At 32.3% G+C, this 21,414-nt stretch overlaps 1 protein-coding gene and 2 long non-coding RNA genes across 3 annotated transcripts in view; 1 reads left to right on the forward strand and 2 right to left on the reverse strand.

Moving 5' to 3' along the window:
• Window positions 1–21,414, forward strand: part of LOC140044221 (intermembrane lipid transfer protein VPS13D-like) — a 113,825-nt gene that overhangs the window by 22,677 nt on the left and 69,734 nt on the right. Inside the window, exons 14-26 of the mRNA XM_072088699.1 lie at window positions 11,260–11,479; window positions 11,799–11,888; window positions 12,373–12,481; window positions 13,154–13,304; window positions 13,962–14,184; window positions 14,676–14,800; window positions 15,454–15,569; window positions 16,136–16,301; window positions 16,687–16,880; window positions 17,485–17,691; window positions 17,795–17,910; window positions 18,665–18,809; window positions 19,162–21,095. Coding sequence (XP_071944800.1) covers window positions 11,260–11,479; window positions 11,799–11,888; window positions 12,373–12,481; window positions 13,154–13,304; window positions 13,962–14,184; window positions 14,676–14,800; window positions 15,454–15,569; window positions 16,136–16,301; window positions 16,687–16,880; window positions 17,485–17,691; window positions 17,795–17,910; window positions 18,665–18,809; window positions 19,162–21,095 — 3,796 coding nt within the window. The remainder of the gene's footprint in view (window positions 1–11,259; window positions 11,480–11,798; window positions 11,889–12,372; window positions 12,482–13,153; window positions 13,305–13,961; window positions 14,185–14,675; window positions 14,801–15,453; window positions 15,570–16,135; window positions 16,302–16,686; window positions 16,881–17,484; window positions 17,692–17,794; window positions 17,911–18,664; window positions 18,810–19,161; window positions 21,096–21,414) is intronic.
• LOC140045105 (uncharacterized) lies at window positions 2,451–7,830 on the reverse strand. Its single transcript, XR_011844546.1, has 12 exons — window positions 7,802–7,830; window positions 7,563–7,594; window positions 7,320–7,351; window positions 6,976–7,007; window positions 6,631–6,662; window positions 6,389–6,420; window positions 6,147–6,178; window positions 5,802–5,833; window positions 5,456–5,487; window positions 5,114–5,145; window positions 3,571–3,610; window positions 2,451–2,830 (listed from the first exon to the last, which is right to left on the reverse strand). It is a non-coding gene; the product is annotated as an uncharacterized lncRNA (long non-coding RNA).
• Window positions 8,975–11,014, reverse strand: LOC140045106 (uncharacterized). The gene is made up of 3 exons (XR_011844547.1): window positions 10,764–11,014; window positions 9,915–9,963; window positions 8,975–9,003 (listed from the first exon to the last, which is right to left on the reverse strand). It is a non-coding gene; the product is annotated as an uncharacterized lncRNA (long non-coding RNA).

A 21,414-nucleotide genomic window follows, 5' to 3' on the forward strand; every position in this document is an offset into this window, starting at 1 on the left:
CCAATTCTTTCGGCAGTTCAGAAATCATTAAAAGGTCCTCGTGCATAGTGGAATCTTTCTGAATGTAACAGTACAACTCGTTTCCAAGAGTCAATATTGTGTCAAGGTCTTTGGTGTAAAATTCATTTCCATTCCTCTTTGTAGAATAAAGAATAGCTACAAGACTATTTGCAACACACTGTTTACCACTTGCAAAGCCAAATCTATAATTTCCTTGATTAAAATTACCCTGTGCTACAGTTATATTTTCATTACTATTATATACTTGTAATTCATTTATTGATTGTGTTTTCTGCCTTTTTCGTGTATTTTTTTGTTTTGGTACATTATCGATTATCAATTCTTCCGAAAAATTATTTTTGGTTAAAACTTCAATATCCACATCGATAGTATGTTGGTCACATTTAGGTTTAGTATGGGACCTAATTTTTTCAGTCACTGCTTTTTTGCATCCGTCATCAATTATCAATACTTCATTTTCCTCAAATTCACAACTTGCACATGTTTGATTTTTATGATCTGTACCATTACTATCAATTATTCTACTTCTGTCATTCATTTTGCTATTATTTTGTGCTTTCGCATCGTCAGTCGCTGTGTTGTCGTTTTCTACAGTACATTCTATTTTAAAATCCTTGTCAGTTTTCGTTTCAGAATTGTCATTGTTACCCATGTTCTTTATATCTTTGCCAAACCGTTCCATAGTATCGCAATCATTCTTTAAATTCAGGTCAACATTACCTTGTGCTTTTTTGTTATCAATCTTCTTAGTTTTGACAAAACGACCCTTGTTATTTCGTAAACGTTTCGAACCACCACCTGATTGTTGTTGTATTCCGTGCGTTACTTTTGTATTTTTCAAATCATCACACATAGGCCTACCACTGTCATCAATTATTGTTTGTGAATTTCCCAATATATTCGTTTTACCATTTTCTTTGTTGTATTCTCTGTAAGTAGTTGTATTCATATTCCATTCCATTTTGTTATTATTTTGTCTTTCATAGAAATCTTTTACACCTTTGCCTATATATTTTACACCTGGTTCTATACTTATACCATTTATAACGCGCTTTCTCCTTTTCTTATTTCCTCTATTTTTACATCTTTTTTTTCTGTTGTCGGTTCTTTTCTTTGATCTTACTCTGATCCAATCACTACCAAGTAAATCTTCACTTCCTGTTTGTGGACATTTTAATTTTGCATTATTACAACGTTTTTCTTTATTTTTCGTTAAATCTGGAAAGTCTGAAGTGACAGATTCATCAGGTTCTAGAATTGTATATCTATTGAAATGACAGGGAATACCTATTTCACCAAACATGTTATCAACAAAATTATTATTCCCACACATTGAACAAATCCAAATTACCCGGGAATTACATAGTTTGTCTTCAAAAACATCTCTTACACATTTCACATGAAAATATTGACTACAACAGTCACATGTTATGCAATTGTCGTCTACTTTCACTTCAATATTACAGAAATCGCATGTATCATCAAACTCTGAAGTGACCTCTGTACCATAAGATAATATGTTTATGATATCATCAATTATTCCTTTAAATTCTGTTGTATCTTTCATAAATTCACAATTGACATTACCTGTATCATCATTTCTGTCGTCTTTGACATTCTCAGTTGAACAGCATTCATCAAGTAGGTCCAAGATGTCATTAACAACTATTTTAAATTCTGCTGTCTTATCCATAACTCCATTATTAACATTACCAGTTGTATTGACAAAAATCTGCTTTTTACTTGTAACTTCTTTATTCACATTCTTACACAAATAAATTATCATTGTAAAGATAATCAACAAAAAGATACCAACTAATGTTATGAATTCCATATCCATTATTCAAAATTTGTATAAGAAACAAATCTACAAATTTCTTCAAATTAATAAACTTTGTATTCTGCAATTCCAATGAATATTACAATTAGGTTCTTTTTATCAATTCAAGAAATTCTTGCTAAAACAAAATAAATTATTAAAATTCCAAAAACAATTCAATTTTATATTGTCTTTTGTTTCTATGATTTTTAATTTTTGTCCTAATTTTTTTTCTTTTAATATATTTTTTTTTTGTCTGCTTTTTTTTCAATAGTTCAATTATACAATTTCACTGAATAAAAAATTAGCTTCTGCTTAATATTGGCTTGATGAAATACTTTATATTATTTTAAACTTCTCTTTAATACTTGGTTATGCTAAATAGTTTCAGATTCTAATTTTTATTCTTTTTACAATTCTACTTAATAACAGATTCAAATAAAAGTGATCTTTAAATCTTCTTTAATTAATTCTTTTGTAATAAACTCTGTTTAATATTTATTTCTTTATAATAAGCTTCTGTTTTATTCTTCAAACTTTTGTTTGTATAATCAAACTTTACACTTTTGCTTTTGCAAAAATGGTTTTGTAATAAACTTTTGTTTATTAATTGTTTCCTTGTGATTAACTTCTGTTATCTTCAAGGTTTTACACTTTTGCTTTTGCAAAAATGGTTTTGTAATAAACTTTTGTTTATTAGTTGTTTCCTTGTGATTAACTTCTGTTATCTTCAAGGTTTTACACTTTTGCTTTTGCAAAAATGGTTTGTAATAAACTTTTGTTTATTAGTTTTTTCCTTGTGATAAACTTCTGTTTACTTCAAGGTTTTACTGAATGTTTCAAAGATACTTTTAAAAAATGTTTAAAAAGAAATTGTGCATAAATATTAAAATTCGGTAACCCCTCGTAGAAACTCTCTTTGGAGAGTGGATCTTTTTCTAAAGACCCGGATCTCTTCTGAGATCCTGTGGGTTTATATAAGACAGTCACCTACAATAAAAGAAAAAAAAAAGAGTTAGTTATTAAGTACTAAGAATTACAGTCAAACAATTATAAATTGAATCAGTAGATAAATCAATGTTTTTACAAATACCTAAATAATAATATACACATCCCCCCTGTGGAATGTAACATGATCTATTACGCCTAGCAAAACAAATTAGGACCAACTCATTACTAAATTCAGGATAGACCCATTTTATAAAATTGCAAATTTATGTCTGGAGAAACTGACCACCACATTTATGTTAAAAAGGATGATTGTCCCTAATTTTGAAGTAAATTGTGATAATATATTTGTGATAATATATTTGTGACTTTGGTTTATACAATATAACACTATAGAAGATATTTTGACCTAAAAATATGTCAAAACTTCATTACATGGAATGTGTCGGAAACAAATTCTTTCATAACAATTTCACCTTCACAATTTTTCAACTTCTACGAAATCAACTTGTATTTTTGTTGCTTTTAATCAAACACTTGTATAAAATGATAATTCACATAAATTGTTATATTGTAATATTCAATAAAGTCCTAGTATAAACATATAATCTGAAAATAGGTTTAATTATTCAATGTTCTAATATAACAGAATTTTATACACAAAAATATTTGGTCACTCAGTATTGTAAATTTACAGACAACACATGTTTATCAATTAAGGGAGGGCATAAAGTAAGGAAAATATGTTTTTTCCGTTTTACTAATAATTTTCTAATACTCACAGCTGTAACTGATACTGTATATTTTCTGTACAACTACAATCTAAAATATAAAAGGAAAATCATTAATAATTGCAATAAACAACATTAACACTTTTTCAAAATCAACATGCTTCTTAATCAAAAAATTAAGAAATTTCCTCAAAATGACTTTAGGTATGGGCCGGTTGATTGGGGTATACATGTTGTCTTAATACTAATTTCATTTAATAATTTATTCACAAACAATAAAATCTGAATTAGGCCAAATAAAAAAACATACTTGTTAAGCGTCACCGCCCGCTCCTGATTATCCAGCCGCCTCTCTTTTTATTTTTATTTTTTTTTTACCCATATACAACGGAAAGTTCAGCGGCCCGGCCCAGCTCCAGAGCAGGGCTCAAAATTCACGCTAGCAAACTAGCATTTTGCTAGTAGATTCTTCATAATTGCTAGTTGAAAATTTCAAAACTAGCAAATGTTTGCTAGGCTGGTGTAATTTTTGAAAAATACGTACTGTACTTCTTAGCTTAGCCACGCTAGCTAGCCACCGATCGCTCTATGTCGACAACGGCAATTTGGTTTCATTTACACGCCGCCGATTTACGTCAAGGAAACGCGAATAGCACCGCGAATCATGTAATGTGGTAAACAGCAAGCTTTTTCCCCAACACATTAAATCACGTGCATTTAGTACGTCGCTGAGGATTACATCATCAGTCACGTGATTACAGAATACACGATTATCAATTTAGGGATTTAACGAAATAAATATTTTGCCTACACAGTGGTCGAAGCGCGTTTTTTATAGGTTCGTAAATAGGAAACACCCCATACATAATGGACTCTACCAATTTTGTTTACGATGATCTCGCGCTCGAGATCGGCAAACCACGAGGTCCTGTTGGGCGATGGGCCCGGCGATGCGTTTCATCACAACTTTAAATACTGATTTACACAGCAATTGGCAAAGGATTCATCAAAGAAGAATGAATACGTTGAATAAAAATTCACTTAAGAAATGGCGTAAGCTGTTTTCAAAATCAGCCCACTATTTAGTATTATTGAGAGACGTACCAACATCATGCTTCTCGCATTTACTGGATAGATGAGTCAAGCGAGAGACGGCGGACCATGGCCGATGAGTGAGGCGGGGGTGGCAGTTTGGACGGATTAGCCTAGGGCCTACAATTTCGCTCGGTGGCAATTAAATTTAATGTTTTAATTACGTCTGGATTTAAACAATACAAAACTCAATTTTGTCATCGGCAATAATATTTCATACATAATCAATTTTGTTCTGTTTCGCATTTTAAAAGTTTGACGTTTCGTCCAAAACGTCCATCGCACAAAATTATACCTCCAGAAAAAGTAAAAAAAAAAAAAAAAAAAACCGTCCCCCCGCCCCTGAAAATTTATGAGGGTGTGACGCTTAACAAGTCTTTTTTTTTATTTGGCCTTATGTAAATGTTTCATAATAGAAAATGCCTACAAAATGACAGGCAACTGTTCACGAAGTAAGGAAAATATGTTTTCTCCATTTAACAGTTAATCTACTAATACTCACAGCTGTAGCTAACACTGTATATTTTCTACAATCTAAAAAAAACAAGGAAAACATTGATAATGGCAATAAACAACATTAACCCTTTTGCTAAATCAACATGCTTCTTAATCAATGTCTGAAAAATTAGGAAATTTCCTCAAAATGACTTTGGGTATGGGCCGGCTGATTGCGGCCTACATGTTGTCTCAATACTACTTTCATTTAATATCTCATTCACAAACCATAAAATCTGAATTATTTAAATGTTTCATAATATAAAATGCCTACAAAATAACAGGCAACAGTTCACAAAGTAAGGAAAATATGTTTTCTCCGTTTAACAGATAATCTACTAATACTCACAGCTGTAGCTGAAACTGTTTATTTTCTACAATCTAAAAAAAAAACAAGGAAAAACATTGATAATGGTAATAAACAACATTAACACTTTTTCCAAATCAACATGCTTCTTAATCAATGTCTTAAAAATTTAGGAAATTTCCTCAAAATGGCTTTGGATATGGGCCGGCTGATTGTGGCCTACATGTTGTCTCAATGGTAATTTCATTTAATTGTTTGATTACAAACAATAAAATCTGAATTATGTAAATGTTTCATAATACAAAATGTCTACAAAATAACAGGCAATAGTTCACAAAGTAAGGAAAATATGTTTTCTCCGTTTAACAGATAATCTACTAATACTCACAGCTGTAGCTCAAACTGTATATTTTCTACAATCTAAAAAAAAACAAGGAAAAACATTGATAATGGTAATAAACAACATTAACACTTTTTCCAAATCAACATGCTTCTTAATCAATGTCTTAAAAATTTAGGAAATTTCCTCAAAATGGCTTTGGATATGGGCCGGCTGATTGTGGCCTACATGTTGTCTCAATGGTAATTTCATTTAATTGTTTGATTACAAACAATAAAATCTGAATTATGTAAATGTTTCATAATACAAAATGTCTACAAAATAACAGGCAATAGTTCACAAAGTAAGGAAAATATGTTTTCTCCGTTTAACAGATAATCTACTAATACTCACAGCTGTAGCTCAAACTGTATATTTTCTACAATCTAAAAAAATACAAGGAAAAACATTGATAATTGTAATAAACAACATTAACACTTTTTCCAAATCAACACGCTTCTTAATCAATGTCTGAAAAATTAAGAAATTTCCTCAAAATGACTTTGGGTATGAGACGGCTGATTAGGGCAGGCAACAGTTCACAAAGTAAGGAAAATATGTTTTCTCCGTTTAACAGATAATCTACTGATACTCACAGCTGTAGCTCAAACTGTATATTTTCTACAATCTAAAAAAAAACAAGGAAAAACATTGATAATGGTAATAAACAACATTAACACTTTTTCCAAATCAACACGCTTCTTAATCAATGTCTGAAAAATTAAGAAATTTCCTCAAAATGACTTTGGGTATGAGACGGCTGATTAGGGCAGGCAACAGTTCACAAAGTAAGGAAAATATGTTTTCTCCGTTTAACAGATAATCTACGGATACTCACAGCTGTAGCTGAAACTGTATATTTTCTACAATCTAAAAAAAAAACAAGGAAAAACATCGATAATGGTAATAAACAACATTAACACTTTTTCCAAATCAACAAGCTTCTTAATCAATGTCTGAAAAATTAAGAAATTTCCTCAAAATAACTTTGGGTATGGGCCGGCTGATTGAGGTCTACATGTTGTCTCAATACTACTTTCATTTAATATCTTATTCACAAACCATAAAATCTGAATTATGTAAATGTTTCATAATATAAAATGTCTACAAAATAACAGGCAACAGTTCACAAAGTAAGGAAAATATGTTTTCTCCGTTTAACAGATAATCTACTAATACTCACAGCTGTAGCTAAAACTGTATATTTTCTACAATCTAAAAAAAAACAAGGAAAAACATTGATAATGGTAATAAACAACATTAACACTTTTTCCAAATCAACATGCTTCTTAATCAATGTCTGAAAAATTAGGAAATTTCCTCAAAATGACTTTGGGTACGGGCCGGCTGATTGCGGCCTACATGTTGTCTCAATGGTAATTTCATTTAATTGTTTGATCACAAACAATAAAATCTGAATTATGTAAATGTTTCATAATACAAAATGTCTACAAAATAACAGGCAACAGTTCACAAAGTAAGAAAAATATGTTTTCTCCGTTTAACAGATAATCTACTAATACTCACAGCTGTAGCTCAAACTGTATATTTTCTACAATCTAAAAAAAAAACAAGGAAAAACATTGATAATGGTAATAAACAACATTAACACTTTTTCCAAATCAACAAGCTTCCTATTCAATGTCTGAAAAATTAAGAAATTTCCTCAAAATGACTTTGGGTATGAGACGGCTGATTAGGGCAGGCAACATTTCACAAAGTAAGGAAAATATGTTTTCTCCGTTTAACAGATAATCTACTGATACTCACAGTTTTAGCTGAAACTCTATATTTTCTACAATCTAAAAAAAAACAAGGAAAAACATTGATAATTGTAATAAACATTAACACTTTTTCCAAATCAACACGCTTCTTAATCAATGTCTGAAAAATTAAGAAATTTCCTCAAAATGTCTTTGGGTATGAGACGGCTGATTAGGGCAGGCAACAGTTCACAAAGTAAGGAAAATATGTTTTCTCCGTTTAACAGATAATCTACTGATACTCACAGCTGTAGCTGAAACTGTATATTTTCTACAATCTAAAAAAAAAACAAGGAAAAACATTGATAATGGTAATAAACAACATTAACACTTTTTCCAAATCAACAAGCTTCTTAATCAATGTCTGAAAAATTAAGAAATTTCCTCAAAATAACTTTGGGTATGGGCCGGCTGATTGGGGTCTACATGTTGTCTCAATACTACTTTCATTTAATATCTTATTCACAAACCATAAAATCTGAATTATGTAAATGCTTCATAATATAAAATGCCTACAAAATAACAGGCAACAGTTCACAAAGTAAGAAAAATATGTTTTCTCCGTTTAACAGATAATCTACTAATACTCACAGCTGTAGCTCAAACTGTATATTTTCTACAATCTAAAAAAAACAAGGAAAAACATTAATAATGGTAATAAACAACATTAACACTTTTTCCAAATCAACATGCTTCTTAATCAATGTCTGAAAAATTAGGAAATTTCCTCAAAATGACTTTGGGTATGGGCCGGCTGATTGCGGCCTACATGTTGTCTCAATGGTAATTTCATTTAATTGTTTGATCACAAACAATAAAATCTGAATTATGTAAATGTTTCATAATACAAAATGTCTACAAAATAACAGGCAACAGTTCACAAAGTAAGAAAAATATGTTTTCTCCGTTTAACAGATAATCTACTAATACTCACAGCTGTAGCTCAAACTGTATATTTTCTACAATCTAAAAAAAAAACAAGGAAAAACATTGATAATGGTAATAAACAACATTAACACTTTTTCCAAATCAACAAGGTTCCTATTCAATGTCTGAAAAATTAAGAAATTTCCTCAAAATGACTTTGGGTATGAGACGGCTGATTAGGGCAGGCAACATTTCACAAAGTAAGGAAAATATGTTTTCTCCGTTTAACAGATAATCTACTGATACTCACAGTTTTAGCTGAAACTCTATATTTTCTACAATCTAAAAAAAAACAAGGAAAAACATTGATAATTGTAATAAACATTAACACTTTTTCCAAATCAACACGCTTCTTAATCAATGTCTGAAAAATTAAGAAATTTCCTCAAAATGTCTTTGGGTATGAAACGGCTGATTAGGGCAGGCAACAGTTCACAAAGTAAGGAAAATATGTTTTCTCTGTTTAACAGATAATCTACTAATACTCACAGCTGTAGCTCAAACTGTATATTTTCTACAATCTAAAAAAAACAAGGAAAAACATTGATAATGGCAATAAACAACATTAACATTTTTTTCATGAGTATATGTAAAACTATAATTTTTAATAGTTTGGAAAATATTATAATTGTCAAGAAGGTGCATGGTTCTTAAATTTAAAAATAAATGTTGTTTTTCGGTAACAATCCGACAAAATCATTAATAAATGTTGGCCCCTCTCTAATATTTCTATGTTGATTAATTCAATTTTTTTAAACTATATACTATATATTTTGATTATTGATTTTAAAGCATATTGAAATAAATTTTAATGTAAAAATGCTGGTTTAGCTTACTGTAATAACACTGGTCACAGACTGACATGTCAGTCTGTGACTAACTCGGTAACAACCAGACACTTTTTAATATCATATAAAAATGTAAAAATAAGGTTTTAAAAAAAAGTAACCTTATGAGTGTATGTAAAGCTATAATTTTTAATAGTTTGGAAAATATTATAATTGTCTAGAAGGTACATGGTTCTTAAATTAAAAAAATGTTTTTTGGTAACAACCCGACAAAATTATTAATAATTATGTTGGCCCCTCCTTAATATTTCTATGTTGATTAATTCAATTTTTTTAAACAAAATCTCAAACAATATATTTAGTTCTTTAATTCTAAAAAGAAATGACATTTATAAATTAGGATTTAGTTGTCTGTTATAGGATTTAAGTAAACCTCATATTGTTTTATTTTTTAAGTTTTCTAAATATCATTATTTTAAATGAAAATATGTCTGTATATATCTCATTTTTTTTTTTACCACTTAAATATCCTGAAAGTATATAACATTAGCTTTAGTTTGATATCAAACATGTTAAGACTGCTAAAAGTTAAACATTTTCAAAATCCAAAAAAAAAATTGTGGAATTGCCCTACTAATACTCACAGCTGTAGCTGAAACTGTAAATCTTCTGTTAATAAAAAACAATTACAATCTAAAAAATACAAGGAAAAACATTGATAATGGCAATAAACAACATTAACACTTTTTCCAAATCAACAAACTTCTTAATCAATGTCTGAAAAATTAGGAAATTTCCTTAAAATGACTTTGGCTATGGGCCAGCTAATTGGGGCCGACATGTTGTCTCAATGGTAATTTCATTTAATAGTTTGATCACAAACAATAAAATTTGAATTATGTAAATGTTTCATAATAGTATAAATGCCTACAAAATAACAGGCAACACTTCACTCCCAATCATGAGACCATAAATCATCTCTACAAATTATTTATTTTATGTTCACTATTTACGATATTCTAGAGATTATGAAGTACTGTAGAAACAATAATGTTATTACTGTACATGTATCTCTTCCAACTCTTTAGGAACTGATACAACTAAAAACTAGGCCTAGCCCCTACCTAGGAGGCCTAGGCTAGTAGGCATAGAAGAGAACTTCGCAAAAAGCAGACTCAGCTTGCTAACAATGCTAAGTTTTAAGGCATGGTATTCAAGATAAAGTTTAATTAGGAATTAATATATAGTTATAAGCCAGATGCAAAATGGAACTAGGCTAGCGTCACTATGCCTCTACTACAGTACTGTACAACTAAACCTAGGCTAGGTCTAGGCCTTCCTGAAGAGATAATCCGGGACACAGCTAGGCCTAACCTAGCTAGGCCTAGGCCTGCCTAGGGCCTACTAGGCTAGGCCATTTCATTTTGATGGCAAACACAAAAACAATTAAATATTACAAATCAACAATCCAAATTAATCAAAATATATCTTACCTATTTCTAACTATTATATTTAACACAATTGTGTTTAAACTTTTTTAATATAGGCTATATGTTCGTTTTAACAATATAAAATTGCAAAGCAATATCGGGAGCAATACTAGGCTATAATATTACAAATCCAACATGGAGGTGTAACCACGTTGTTCTTTACTAATATGGCACGCAATCGTCGCCAAAAGTAACATAAATGCTGTAGGCCCAGACACAATTCACCACACTTTCACCATAAAGGTAGAGAGCGCATAAACATTTTTTCAATGGATGGCATAATCGTTTTTCTGTGCGCAATATTCTAACGTATGACGTGCGCTGCGGATAACCTAACTCGTCCGTAGTGACGAGTTCAAATCTAGTTATTGGTTAATTTTTCTCGAGTGGAATCGTTAAACCCTGTTTCCACAGACAGTTTATTGGTTAATATGGCTGTGGAAACATGGCCTATACTGTATGTCATTATATAAATATATTTGAATTCATATTTTTGTAGGTTAGAGGTCATAACACATCCATTAGAAATTGTATACAATTCGAAAGCAATGCAGGGCATTACAGATTTCTTTAACACACACACAAAAACTGGCTTGTCATCAAAACCATCAGAACTGAAACTGACGAGAGCGATGAGGGCCAGATATCAAGACTTCAAGAACCAAACAAGGCAGGAGATCATTAACACAATGGATAGAATTATGGAAGGTGAAAATAAGGTACTGTGTACACAAACTTGGTTTTGGATTGGAGGTGAAGTACAGTAGTTGTGATTGTGGATCACAGGTTTCATATGGTCCTTTTGTTTACATTTTATTTAAAATTGGGATGGTTTGTGGGTTCCCATTTACTTTATTCAAATTAGCATCAGAATTTTGTCTGTTAATATATATTTAGCATTTCAAGGATTATATTTTCTATTTATTTTAATTCTGTAACAATGGGTAATAATTTAGCCTTTTAAACACAATAAAAAAGATAAGTTTATTTTCCTTTAAATGATAATCTATTTTGTATATTGTATCTTTTTGTACACAGGGTGAGATCACCAGGTGGGATGTACACCTTGACATATCTGCTCCACAGATTATCATACCAGACAGCTTCTATTCTAAAGATGCTACTTTAGTAAGTATCATTCTTCATAATAATTTTTAAAAAGTAACAGAATGTCTTTTATCAGCTGCGCAAACATAGCCTATTCTAATGACAGGGTTGTAGAAAAATATCATAATACTCATTTTCTTGTATAATCAGATATGTTATGCTCTGTTGGTTTCTTGTTTTAAGTTTCATAATATTTAAAGGTTGGTAAGGAAGTGACCATAAGCATGTCCACTATATGCATACATTTGACTGTGCCGATTAAAGTTATTAGAATTAATAAGCACTGTCAACCTTGCCAATAGAAAACAAGACATTATATGCACAATTGACCTTGCCAATAGAAATGAGTTTCCTGCATGGTTAACTGGGTCAATTGCCACCACACCAAATATTGCCTATATCAAATTTAAATTGTCCATGTTAATAGCCTCATCCGATTGGTGTTCAAAGTGACTTATTACTTTATTTTAAGAGTATGGTTTTAATTATATTTTTTCTCTATTAGGTTGTTCTGGATTTTGGACATTTAGATCTGTCAAGTGCTACTGCCAAAGATAACTCCAAAAAAGAAGAACAACCTGAGAAGGTAGATGATGAGGAGGAGGATGAAGATGGTGAGTAATTATTAATAAAATTTTTATTATAATTATTGTTACTATAATAATACTCAATACTTACCTGTGTCAGAAAACAGACTAACTGCAATAAATATATTATAAAATGCTTGTTATTATTATATTTAATTTTTAATCTGTGATTATTCTTTTTATAAAATGTTTATTTTATTTATTTCTCTATATTTATACTGGGTAACCTCTTCAGTCAAAGACTGGTCTCCCAGAGGGCCCAGTTGGTGATCAGTGGCTGTGATGTACTAATACACCGGGGTAACCCCCTACTCGTCTCGAAAGATGTACTAGGTTCTTTAAAGTGCACATGAGCTAGTTGTGTACACTGGACCTACGGTTTATAGTTCTTATCCGAGAAGACTCGTTCTACCACCAGAACCATGGAGTGAGTGAGCCTCGAACCCCTGCCGATGTTATGGCTACGTAATTACAGTTCCACTGTCTTAACCGCTCGACCACTCACTCACTCAACATGTTAATGTTTGATGTGTTTTTATGTATGTGATTGATATTGTAATTACAAAAAATGTTGTTAAAATACAATAATTTCAACCCTCTGCTGCTTCTATGTTTTATTGTATCATCCTTTTTTGTTTGAATAAAGATATCGATTTCATGTGTATTATCATAAATATCATTCAATTAATTTAATTTTAGGTGACCTTGATGAGGATTTTCAGACGCCTCCTAACGAGCTGGTTGATCCACCTAAAATTGTGGAAACGAGTGTTATGAGTGATGCAACATACACTTCAACAGACAGTAGCCTCCTTACTGAAACTTCTGTTAGAGATCGTATGTATGATAGGTATGTACAGAATAATAAAAAGTCAAATAAAGCTTTTTTGCTAAAAACGACCTCTGGTGCCCATGTTCCATTTTATTTACCTCACTTTATTGTGTATGTTGGTGTGTGGTTCCCCACTCCTTCCTCACAAATAAGTTTGAAGTACCTTCCCAATTCTTTTTTAAATAATGAGAGCCTGGTTGAGGAGAAATGAGGTTGATAAAGAATCTTGCTCTAAGGACTCAACACTGCAGTGATCTGATTGAAGCTTGAACTAACAACCTCTGGCTTGCAAGTCCAATGCTCACTGTGCCACACAATTATCTTTAAACAATAGTAATGGGCTCAAATTTAACGATTACCGTCCTTCCCATCTAACACACCCATATCCATGCATTATATCATCAATGTTATTTGTATGCGACACTAACAAGTACAATCCTTCAGTTGTTGACGTGGCTAGCCCAAAGATCCAATTAGTTTTCTGATGAGTGAATGAAACTGCTTTAATGACTTGTAAACAATTTTTGTGAGGCTCATATAATATAATACGATAAAAATATACTGCATTAAGGTTCGTCAAAACATTGTGGTCCTCGGCAGAGTGAGGTAACAAAGTAGATTTAGAGTCTTTTTTTACTTACTTTTAGAGTAATTATTATTTTCTTTTGAATGTAGGTACAACCTAAACCTGTCAGATCTACAGATCATCATTGGTCGATCCAGTGACAACTGGCGAACTGTGTACACCAAACGATCCAACCACATGCAAGTTGTTGAGAAGTTTAGTATCTCGATGCTTGTTGAGAGACGATTGGTCAACACAGCTGACCCACAATGGCCTAGCATGACATTCTCTGGAAATCTACCATGTTTGTCGATGCATGTTAATGAAAAGAAGGTACATCTGTTCTTTGTAAACTTATAATGTGCATTTTGATGATTATACTAAATTGCTTTATTTTTCAATGTAATTATTATTTTGTTAATTACTAGGGGCCAAAGGCCTAAAGTAAATAAAGTCAGGCGATAAGCCTGAATGAATGAATTACTAGATATATGGAAAGGGTACAATAAATTTAGGCCTAACTGTTTGATTTCAATGCCAAAAAAAAAACAACAATGACAAGAAATATATTAAAACAGGTACTATAACGAAAAAAAAAAGTAACATGGCCATTGTGTGTTTAGTTTGTCCATTTATTAAACATCTCTGTATCCTACCATTCAATAATTGTGTTTATGATCCCCATTTTGGCCATTAAATGTTTTATCCAACCCTTCAATTTAAAGTTTGGATTTAATATTTTTAGCCTAACGATTTAATATTTTAGCCTAATATACTGTGGTACAATAGTGTGATAAACATACATGTTTTGTTTGTTATATTAGATACAAGCATTAGCTAATTGTTTTAAGCTGTTAGCTGGACCAGAACCACAAGGAGGTGCAATCAATATGGATATGTCCGAGCCTGACCTTAGCCAACCAATGATGTCAAGAGATATGAGTAAAAGGTAGGCTTATTATTATTCTTAAATGTTGATTGTCTTAACATTGTGTACGAATCAAATAAAATTAATAATGATATGTTGGTAATTTTTAGTATGTCTTGGTTATTTAACTTTATTTAAAGAGGGTAATTACAAATGTAAACACCAAATTAATTACATAAAAGTTTACTCCATAACAGTTTTTCAGCACATGTAAAGAATAATATGTTTCTAAGGATGCACGGAATGACTTTTCATCTTGACAGCTGCAAAAATGCATGGGAATCATCAAAACTGTTAGAGTTGTGTTATTATATAAATAATGCACAAGTCAGAGTGCGTTAGTGGAGATGCGGCGCACTCTAGGATATTTTCAATGTTGCGACATGCACAAAATTTCCACTAACGTGTGAATTTAGACTTGTGCATTATTTGTTTTAAATCATGGATCTATGAACTATTTTCATTTTTACCTTTTTGGGTGAAGACACCTAATAAAATATATGAAAATAATTAAAGTTTTATTAGTAAAATGGCAGTTTCTTTTCCTCATTTAACGCCTAATTTTTTTACTTATTGGCTCTACCTCTTGAATAGAACAGTTGATCTTTCAACTCATGAGAATATATTCTCCATTCAACTATACATTCATAATTACGTATTTTATCTCTTTACAGTATATCTGACTTGGAAACAGTTTTTGCTCAAAGAGCTCAATCTTTAATGTTGGAGTCTCGCCTTTTGCTGGTGCACTTTTCTGTTGATAAAATGTCTTTGGACATACAGAGCAGTGGTAAGAAAAATATCAACATTCGGCCAGTTTCTAGGATTTACTTTCAATGATAAAGACCACTTTTAAACCATTTTTTGTTGCTGTATCCAAGTCGTTTACACACTTGACTATCATACAGAAAGACCCAGGTTCAATTTCTGATTTAACTCCAGTACATTGTAAATCTGTACCTGGTTGAAAAATACTAGGGAAGGTTAGGTGGTGTGGAAAGGAACTGGCCACCCTACCACATATGCCAAGGCTTGAGTAAATAAGCTCTAACAGCTCATTCCCCAAATTCAGAGACTCTTTTCTTTAGGTTTAGGTGGGAACACGAACGCTAGTTGATCATACCCAGTACCGTTTTGATCGTACGATTAATCGGGAAACCACCTCACGACAAATTCAGAGACTCTTTTCTTTATTATTTGGTTTTGATTTGATTTATTTCTAAAGCTCTGTCTACACTATCGATTATTGGACAAAAAAATGTGGACATGATGATCATATCACCACTTTTTTGTGTAGACAGAGCTTTACATCACATATAACATGACTTTGTCAGTTTATATTTCTTTTTATTGCAGGTCGTTGTATTGTTGAATGTCAAGTATCGGGTGTACGAACCAACCTTACAAAGCGTCCTTTCGACACGTCGCTCTCACTAACAATTCACGGATTGCTACTGATAGATGCACTTCAGCAATTTGGACCAGACTTTGAACTTTTGCTGGCCTCTCATAAAGAAGTCAGGTAAGAAAATAACATCGCATTCAAATCATCACAAAGTGAAAGTTTTTTTAATTGAAATAACTTCCCAAATAGGTTTTAAAATATTTATATTTTTGTAGTAACTTTAATTTTTTAATCTATATATATATATCTATTTAATATCTTTTAATTATTTACGGCAGAACTTCGATTAAGGAGACACCATTGAAACCCAGCAGCTGTGTTCCCTTAATAGTGGTGTTGTTCTATATATGTTAAAACATATGTTGCCCCTCATTGGTTTGGCAGGAAAGTGTTGTCTTATTAGAGGTGACCCCAAATAGTGAATTTATTTTGAAAATACATTGTGTTAAATTTTCTAAAAAAAGATCTCTCTGACATTAGTATTTCTTTTTGTTTTGTTTAGCATGGATGTCCCTAGTGGTAGCATTATGGACAGTACCCCTAATTCACCATTTTCAGCCGCATCACCGGTTTCTGCTCACTCTCCGAATTCCTCTCGGTCTCTGACATCACCAGCAGAGGCTATGATAGCTAGTGCAAGTCAACCACAGTCACTTCTTTCTACTGCTGTTTCGCTTATTTCTAATGAGTTATTAGGTACCGTAATGATTTAATATTTTTTTTCTTATACTATGACGTTATCCAAATTCCTTCACTTGCACTGATGAAGGGCTAGTGTTGCCCGAAAGCTCTGCTAACTTTTCTGGCTGTTTTACTTATCGTTTTGATTTAGCATTTCGCTTTTTTTTTTGTATCTCTATTGAGATCCAACCACTGATACCCACAGCATTGTCATTTTTTCAGTAATTTGCCTTTGGATTTATATATATATATCTGTAACGGCAAATTACTCCCTCAAATTTGCATGTTGTCCCCACACTAAAATGATCAAATCTTCTTCTAGGTCACAATGCAAAGACGTAAATGCAACATAAGCTATTTGACCAATTTGAAGAAACCGGTCATCCAACCCTCACTTGCAATTGGTCAAAGTGCTTGATTTGCCTGTATGTCCTTGCATTACATTCTAGTGAGAATCAAGTTTACGTTTTCTTTCACAGATAGTTCAGCTAAAAATATTTTTATATTATCCATGGAATTAACTACAAAGGCTTTAAAAAAATAATTTGAATTAAATGTTGAAACAAAAAATATTTGATTACATTATTATTATGTAAATATTTGTTCCTTACTCCAACAGGTACGCTTCCTTCAGAGTCCAGTTCAAGAGACATGTCATCTGATCATGTGACATCTACCAAGAAGTTCTTGCCCCCTATGGGTGAAGACTCAGAAGCATTGATTACTATTGAGTTAGACTTGATCAGTCCAGACTGCCCAACAAACTCATCTGCTGAAGGTGCTAGGCAAATAGCAAATGTGCAGTTCAACAACCTTGATGTCATTGGTATGCCAAACAAGACATTTCTTCAAAAGCTTAAGCTTAAAATAGAACTTTGAACCTTAAGAGTACATTGCACAATTATTAACATTTTCAATTCCTTTTCTAGCTAATCAAGACACAATGATTGAGTTGTTAGCATTTTTTAAACGCGCTTTCCCAGATCAACCATTAACTTCTGATAAAACATCAAAAACAGATCTTAACCAAAGCAGTACTTTACAGGTAAGGGTTAGCTTGGTACTTGGTACTCTATTTAAATTGATGTAATTCCTTTTTATTTATATAATATGGAGCGGATTGCTATAAAAAAAAGTCTTAACTGATGGTCTTAACTCCCAGATTAAATCTTGCTTTATCTAATAGTCTTACTAAAGCCACCCCTGTTAGATCATTGCCATAAAACAGTCTTAGGTATGGCCGTGTACAGTAATAAATTGAGGGTGCACTCCACCCATAGAATACCAAATAAGGTAATGTTTGTCATGCTTGCTCAATCATAAAAGTGCATACAGGACATTTTTATGAGAGAAAATCTATTCTATATAAAGATCCTCATTATTATTTGATTTAACACTCATTCAATGTGTTGTCTTTCACGATCAATAATACGTAATAAGCAACGCCATATGGACAAAAAGAGAGGTTTAAGGCTGTTTTAAGACGTCCCTCGAGTAGGCTTTAATTGTTAAGACTGCTTACAGGTTAGACCTTGGTATAGAAATGGTCTATAATAAAGACTACTTCCTACGCTACAAATTATAGCCGGCTAAGCGCTAAGACCGTTTATAGCAATCCGCCCCTGGTGTTAAAATTAATTGTTAATTGAAAATCAATATAAAACCATTACATTTACATTAAATGAAATATTACCAATTCATTTTGTTGTTTGATAATACTTACTTATACCAAACTATAGCTTATCACAAAACAGAGAAATTTCATATTAGAAAATAACTGAACATCTTATTCGTTTAAGATGGTTGCTGAGTCGTCTACTCGTACTGATGTTTCTGCTGATTTTAATTGTTTAAATGTTGTGTTAGTTCGTCGCCATGGGAAAAAAGAGGGAAAAAAAGTTGCTACAGCAACTATAAGTAATTTCCATGTACAGTCCATTTTTGGTAAGTTTGTTTATTTTATTAACCACTTTTTTAACCTTAAGTTTCTTTGACAATTTTCACCTTAACAATTTCTTTTTTAATTCATTGTCAACCGATAGAATAATACATTATCAACACAGTTGGCCGTGCCAATAACCACTGCCGATAACAACCAGTACTAAAAACATTTCTCAATCACAATATTGTTTGTAACCATCTGTATTCCAAACTATGGTCATCCTCTGTCTGTTTGGATTCTTTTTAGCCTTTCAACTAAAAGTTTACAGTTAATTTAGAAATTACTTTATTTTAAAATCTGGACATTGCTAAAATATTTTAGAAAATTTATTTTCACTAATCTAAATTCCTACAGGAGACGAGATAACAGTAGAAGGATCACTTGGAGGCATGCAGTTAGTTGACTTGACAGCTTCAGGAAAGCATAAGAAAGTCTTAAGTGTTGGGCAGGATCCTATAGCTGAAGACTCTGGTTCTTTATCCTCCACAAGTCTTTCAAACAGTTTCAACAGAAGTGGTATTGATGTGTATCGTTCTGCAATTGATGCTTCCGTGTTTGCAGTTAGCTTAGAAGATAAGGAATCACAAGCCTTCACTTTTTCTGTGAAAAAAATGACAAGTTTGTCATATACACCTACTCCCCATGTTTCAGCTTTCAAAAGCGTAGGAGGAATGCGCACATCTAGTGCCTTAGGAAATGCTCCACTAACTTTCTACGAAGAAGAACAAGAGGAAATATTGGAAGTTTCAATTCATTTAGCATCACTCTGTTACACACATGCTCCTAAATTTTTAAATGAGCTCAGTATGTGTGTTAATGAATTTCAAAGCTCTGCCATGAATGCCGCGAATTCCCTTCAGAAGGTCGCTGCTGAAGCAGCAAAAGATTTTATGCGACAGAAATCAGAATTCGCAAATGTACCATTCACACCAAATGTAACCGACTGTAATGAGTCTCCAATTAAGTTGGGTAGCAAAAGTTACAATACAACGATACATGAAGAAGAACAGTCAGAATCAACGACACGGTTAAAGCTAAGCGTTATAATGGAAACTCCAATAACGGTCTTTCCACGCTCACCTGAGAGTAGCGAAGTTCTTATTGGACACCTCGGAAATATTACAATAAAAAATTATGAAGAATTAAAACATTTTAATGTTGGTGCAGAAAACGAGGATAAAACCGATGGATTTTATATATCAATTAAAGATATTAATTTATTTTCTTTTAATAATGAGGATGCTAAATCACGGAGCGGCAGTATGTCGGAATCAAAAGCAAGAAGCAATAGTTTTAATGATGCACAGAATCGTGCCAGCTCAGTAGCTAGTTACGATTTTACTAGTTCAGCGTATAAAGGCACACCCGTCCTCCACGACACATCTCTTGAACTATCAATTGTGAAGCAGCAAGCAGTACTGACAACATTTCTTGATCACAATGATGACTGCCATGTGGATGGCGAGTTTATGCAAGAAGCATTGTTAATAACTGTTGGCGGTAAAATTGTGAAGCCGTTAAAGGTTGCCCTCTCAAAACATGTCTATGAACAAGTGTTTGAAACTTTGGATAACATCACATACCAAGATGTTACAAAGGAGAAAAAAGCAAGTCCGCAGAAATCAATGAATGATTCAGTTTTTGGTCTTGATGGACACTCTCTGCCATCTGACCAATGGTCATCTTCTGACAAAATGGAATCAAGTGAATCTGAAAGTTTCACAAGGCTTCATGCAAACTTCGATATCCCAGAGTTCACTTTAGAACTACAAGGAGATCTTACCGATGGTGCTCAAGGTCTAGTCAGTTTATCTTTCCAAAACTTTTCTGTTAGATTTAAGAAGGATAACCGATACATTGCAGAATGTGATGTTTCATTACAATACCTTGAAATGGTTGATCTATTAGTAGATGCACATTCAAAACATCGATATCTTATGGTATCCAGAAGGAACATCACTAACCCATCCCCTGTACCTTTGAAGATGGTGCAATCAACCTCTTGTCCAACGATATCTGGACTTTTGGCACCAGTTGCCATGATGCCTGGATCTCTGCCATCAAATCTCAATGTCGAAACAAGCCCAATGATGAAGAAACAATCCACTTCAATACGAATGCCTGCTAGAGCTACTTGTAGTGGTGTTCCATCTACTCCGCCACCTTCTCCTGATGCACATTCAATGTCACCCTTAAATGAATCACAAACTTCCCAAGATGCACTTGTGCAAATTAATATGCAGTTGATAGACAAGAACTCTCCAGATTTTGCAACTAAACATAAAAGTGTAAGTACTATTCTGTAAATTATTAATCTAAATTTGATGTGCCCAAATATGGTAGTGATGCCCAAATATGGTAGTGATATGCCCAAATATGGCAGTGATAGACAATTATAAATAATTTCTCGTGCCAATGAGTTTGCGCCTATTATCCGATATTTCTGTCTCAAAACAGACATCATCATATTCCTATGGGCACCTTTTTTTTACACATAAAGTTTGATCTGTAGACAGAGCTTAATTCCTTTTTGCATTGGTTACGGTTATTGGTTTTCTTTCATTAACATTGACTGCTTTTAATGCTAAGAAAGAAATTGTAACATCT

This window comes from Antedon mediterranea, chromosome 3, assembly GCF_964355755.1.
Source record: "Antedon mediterranea chromosome 3, ecAntMedi1.1, whole genome shotgun sequence".
Taxonomy (NCBI): Eukaryota; Metazoa; Echinodermata; class Crinoidea; order Comatulida; family Antedonidae; genus Antedon; species Antedon mediterranea.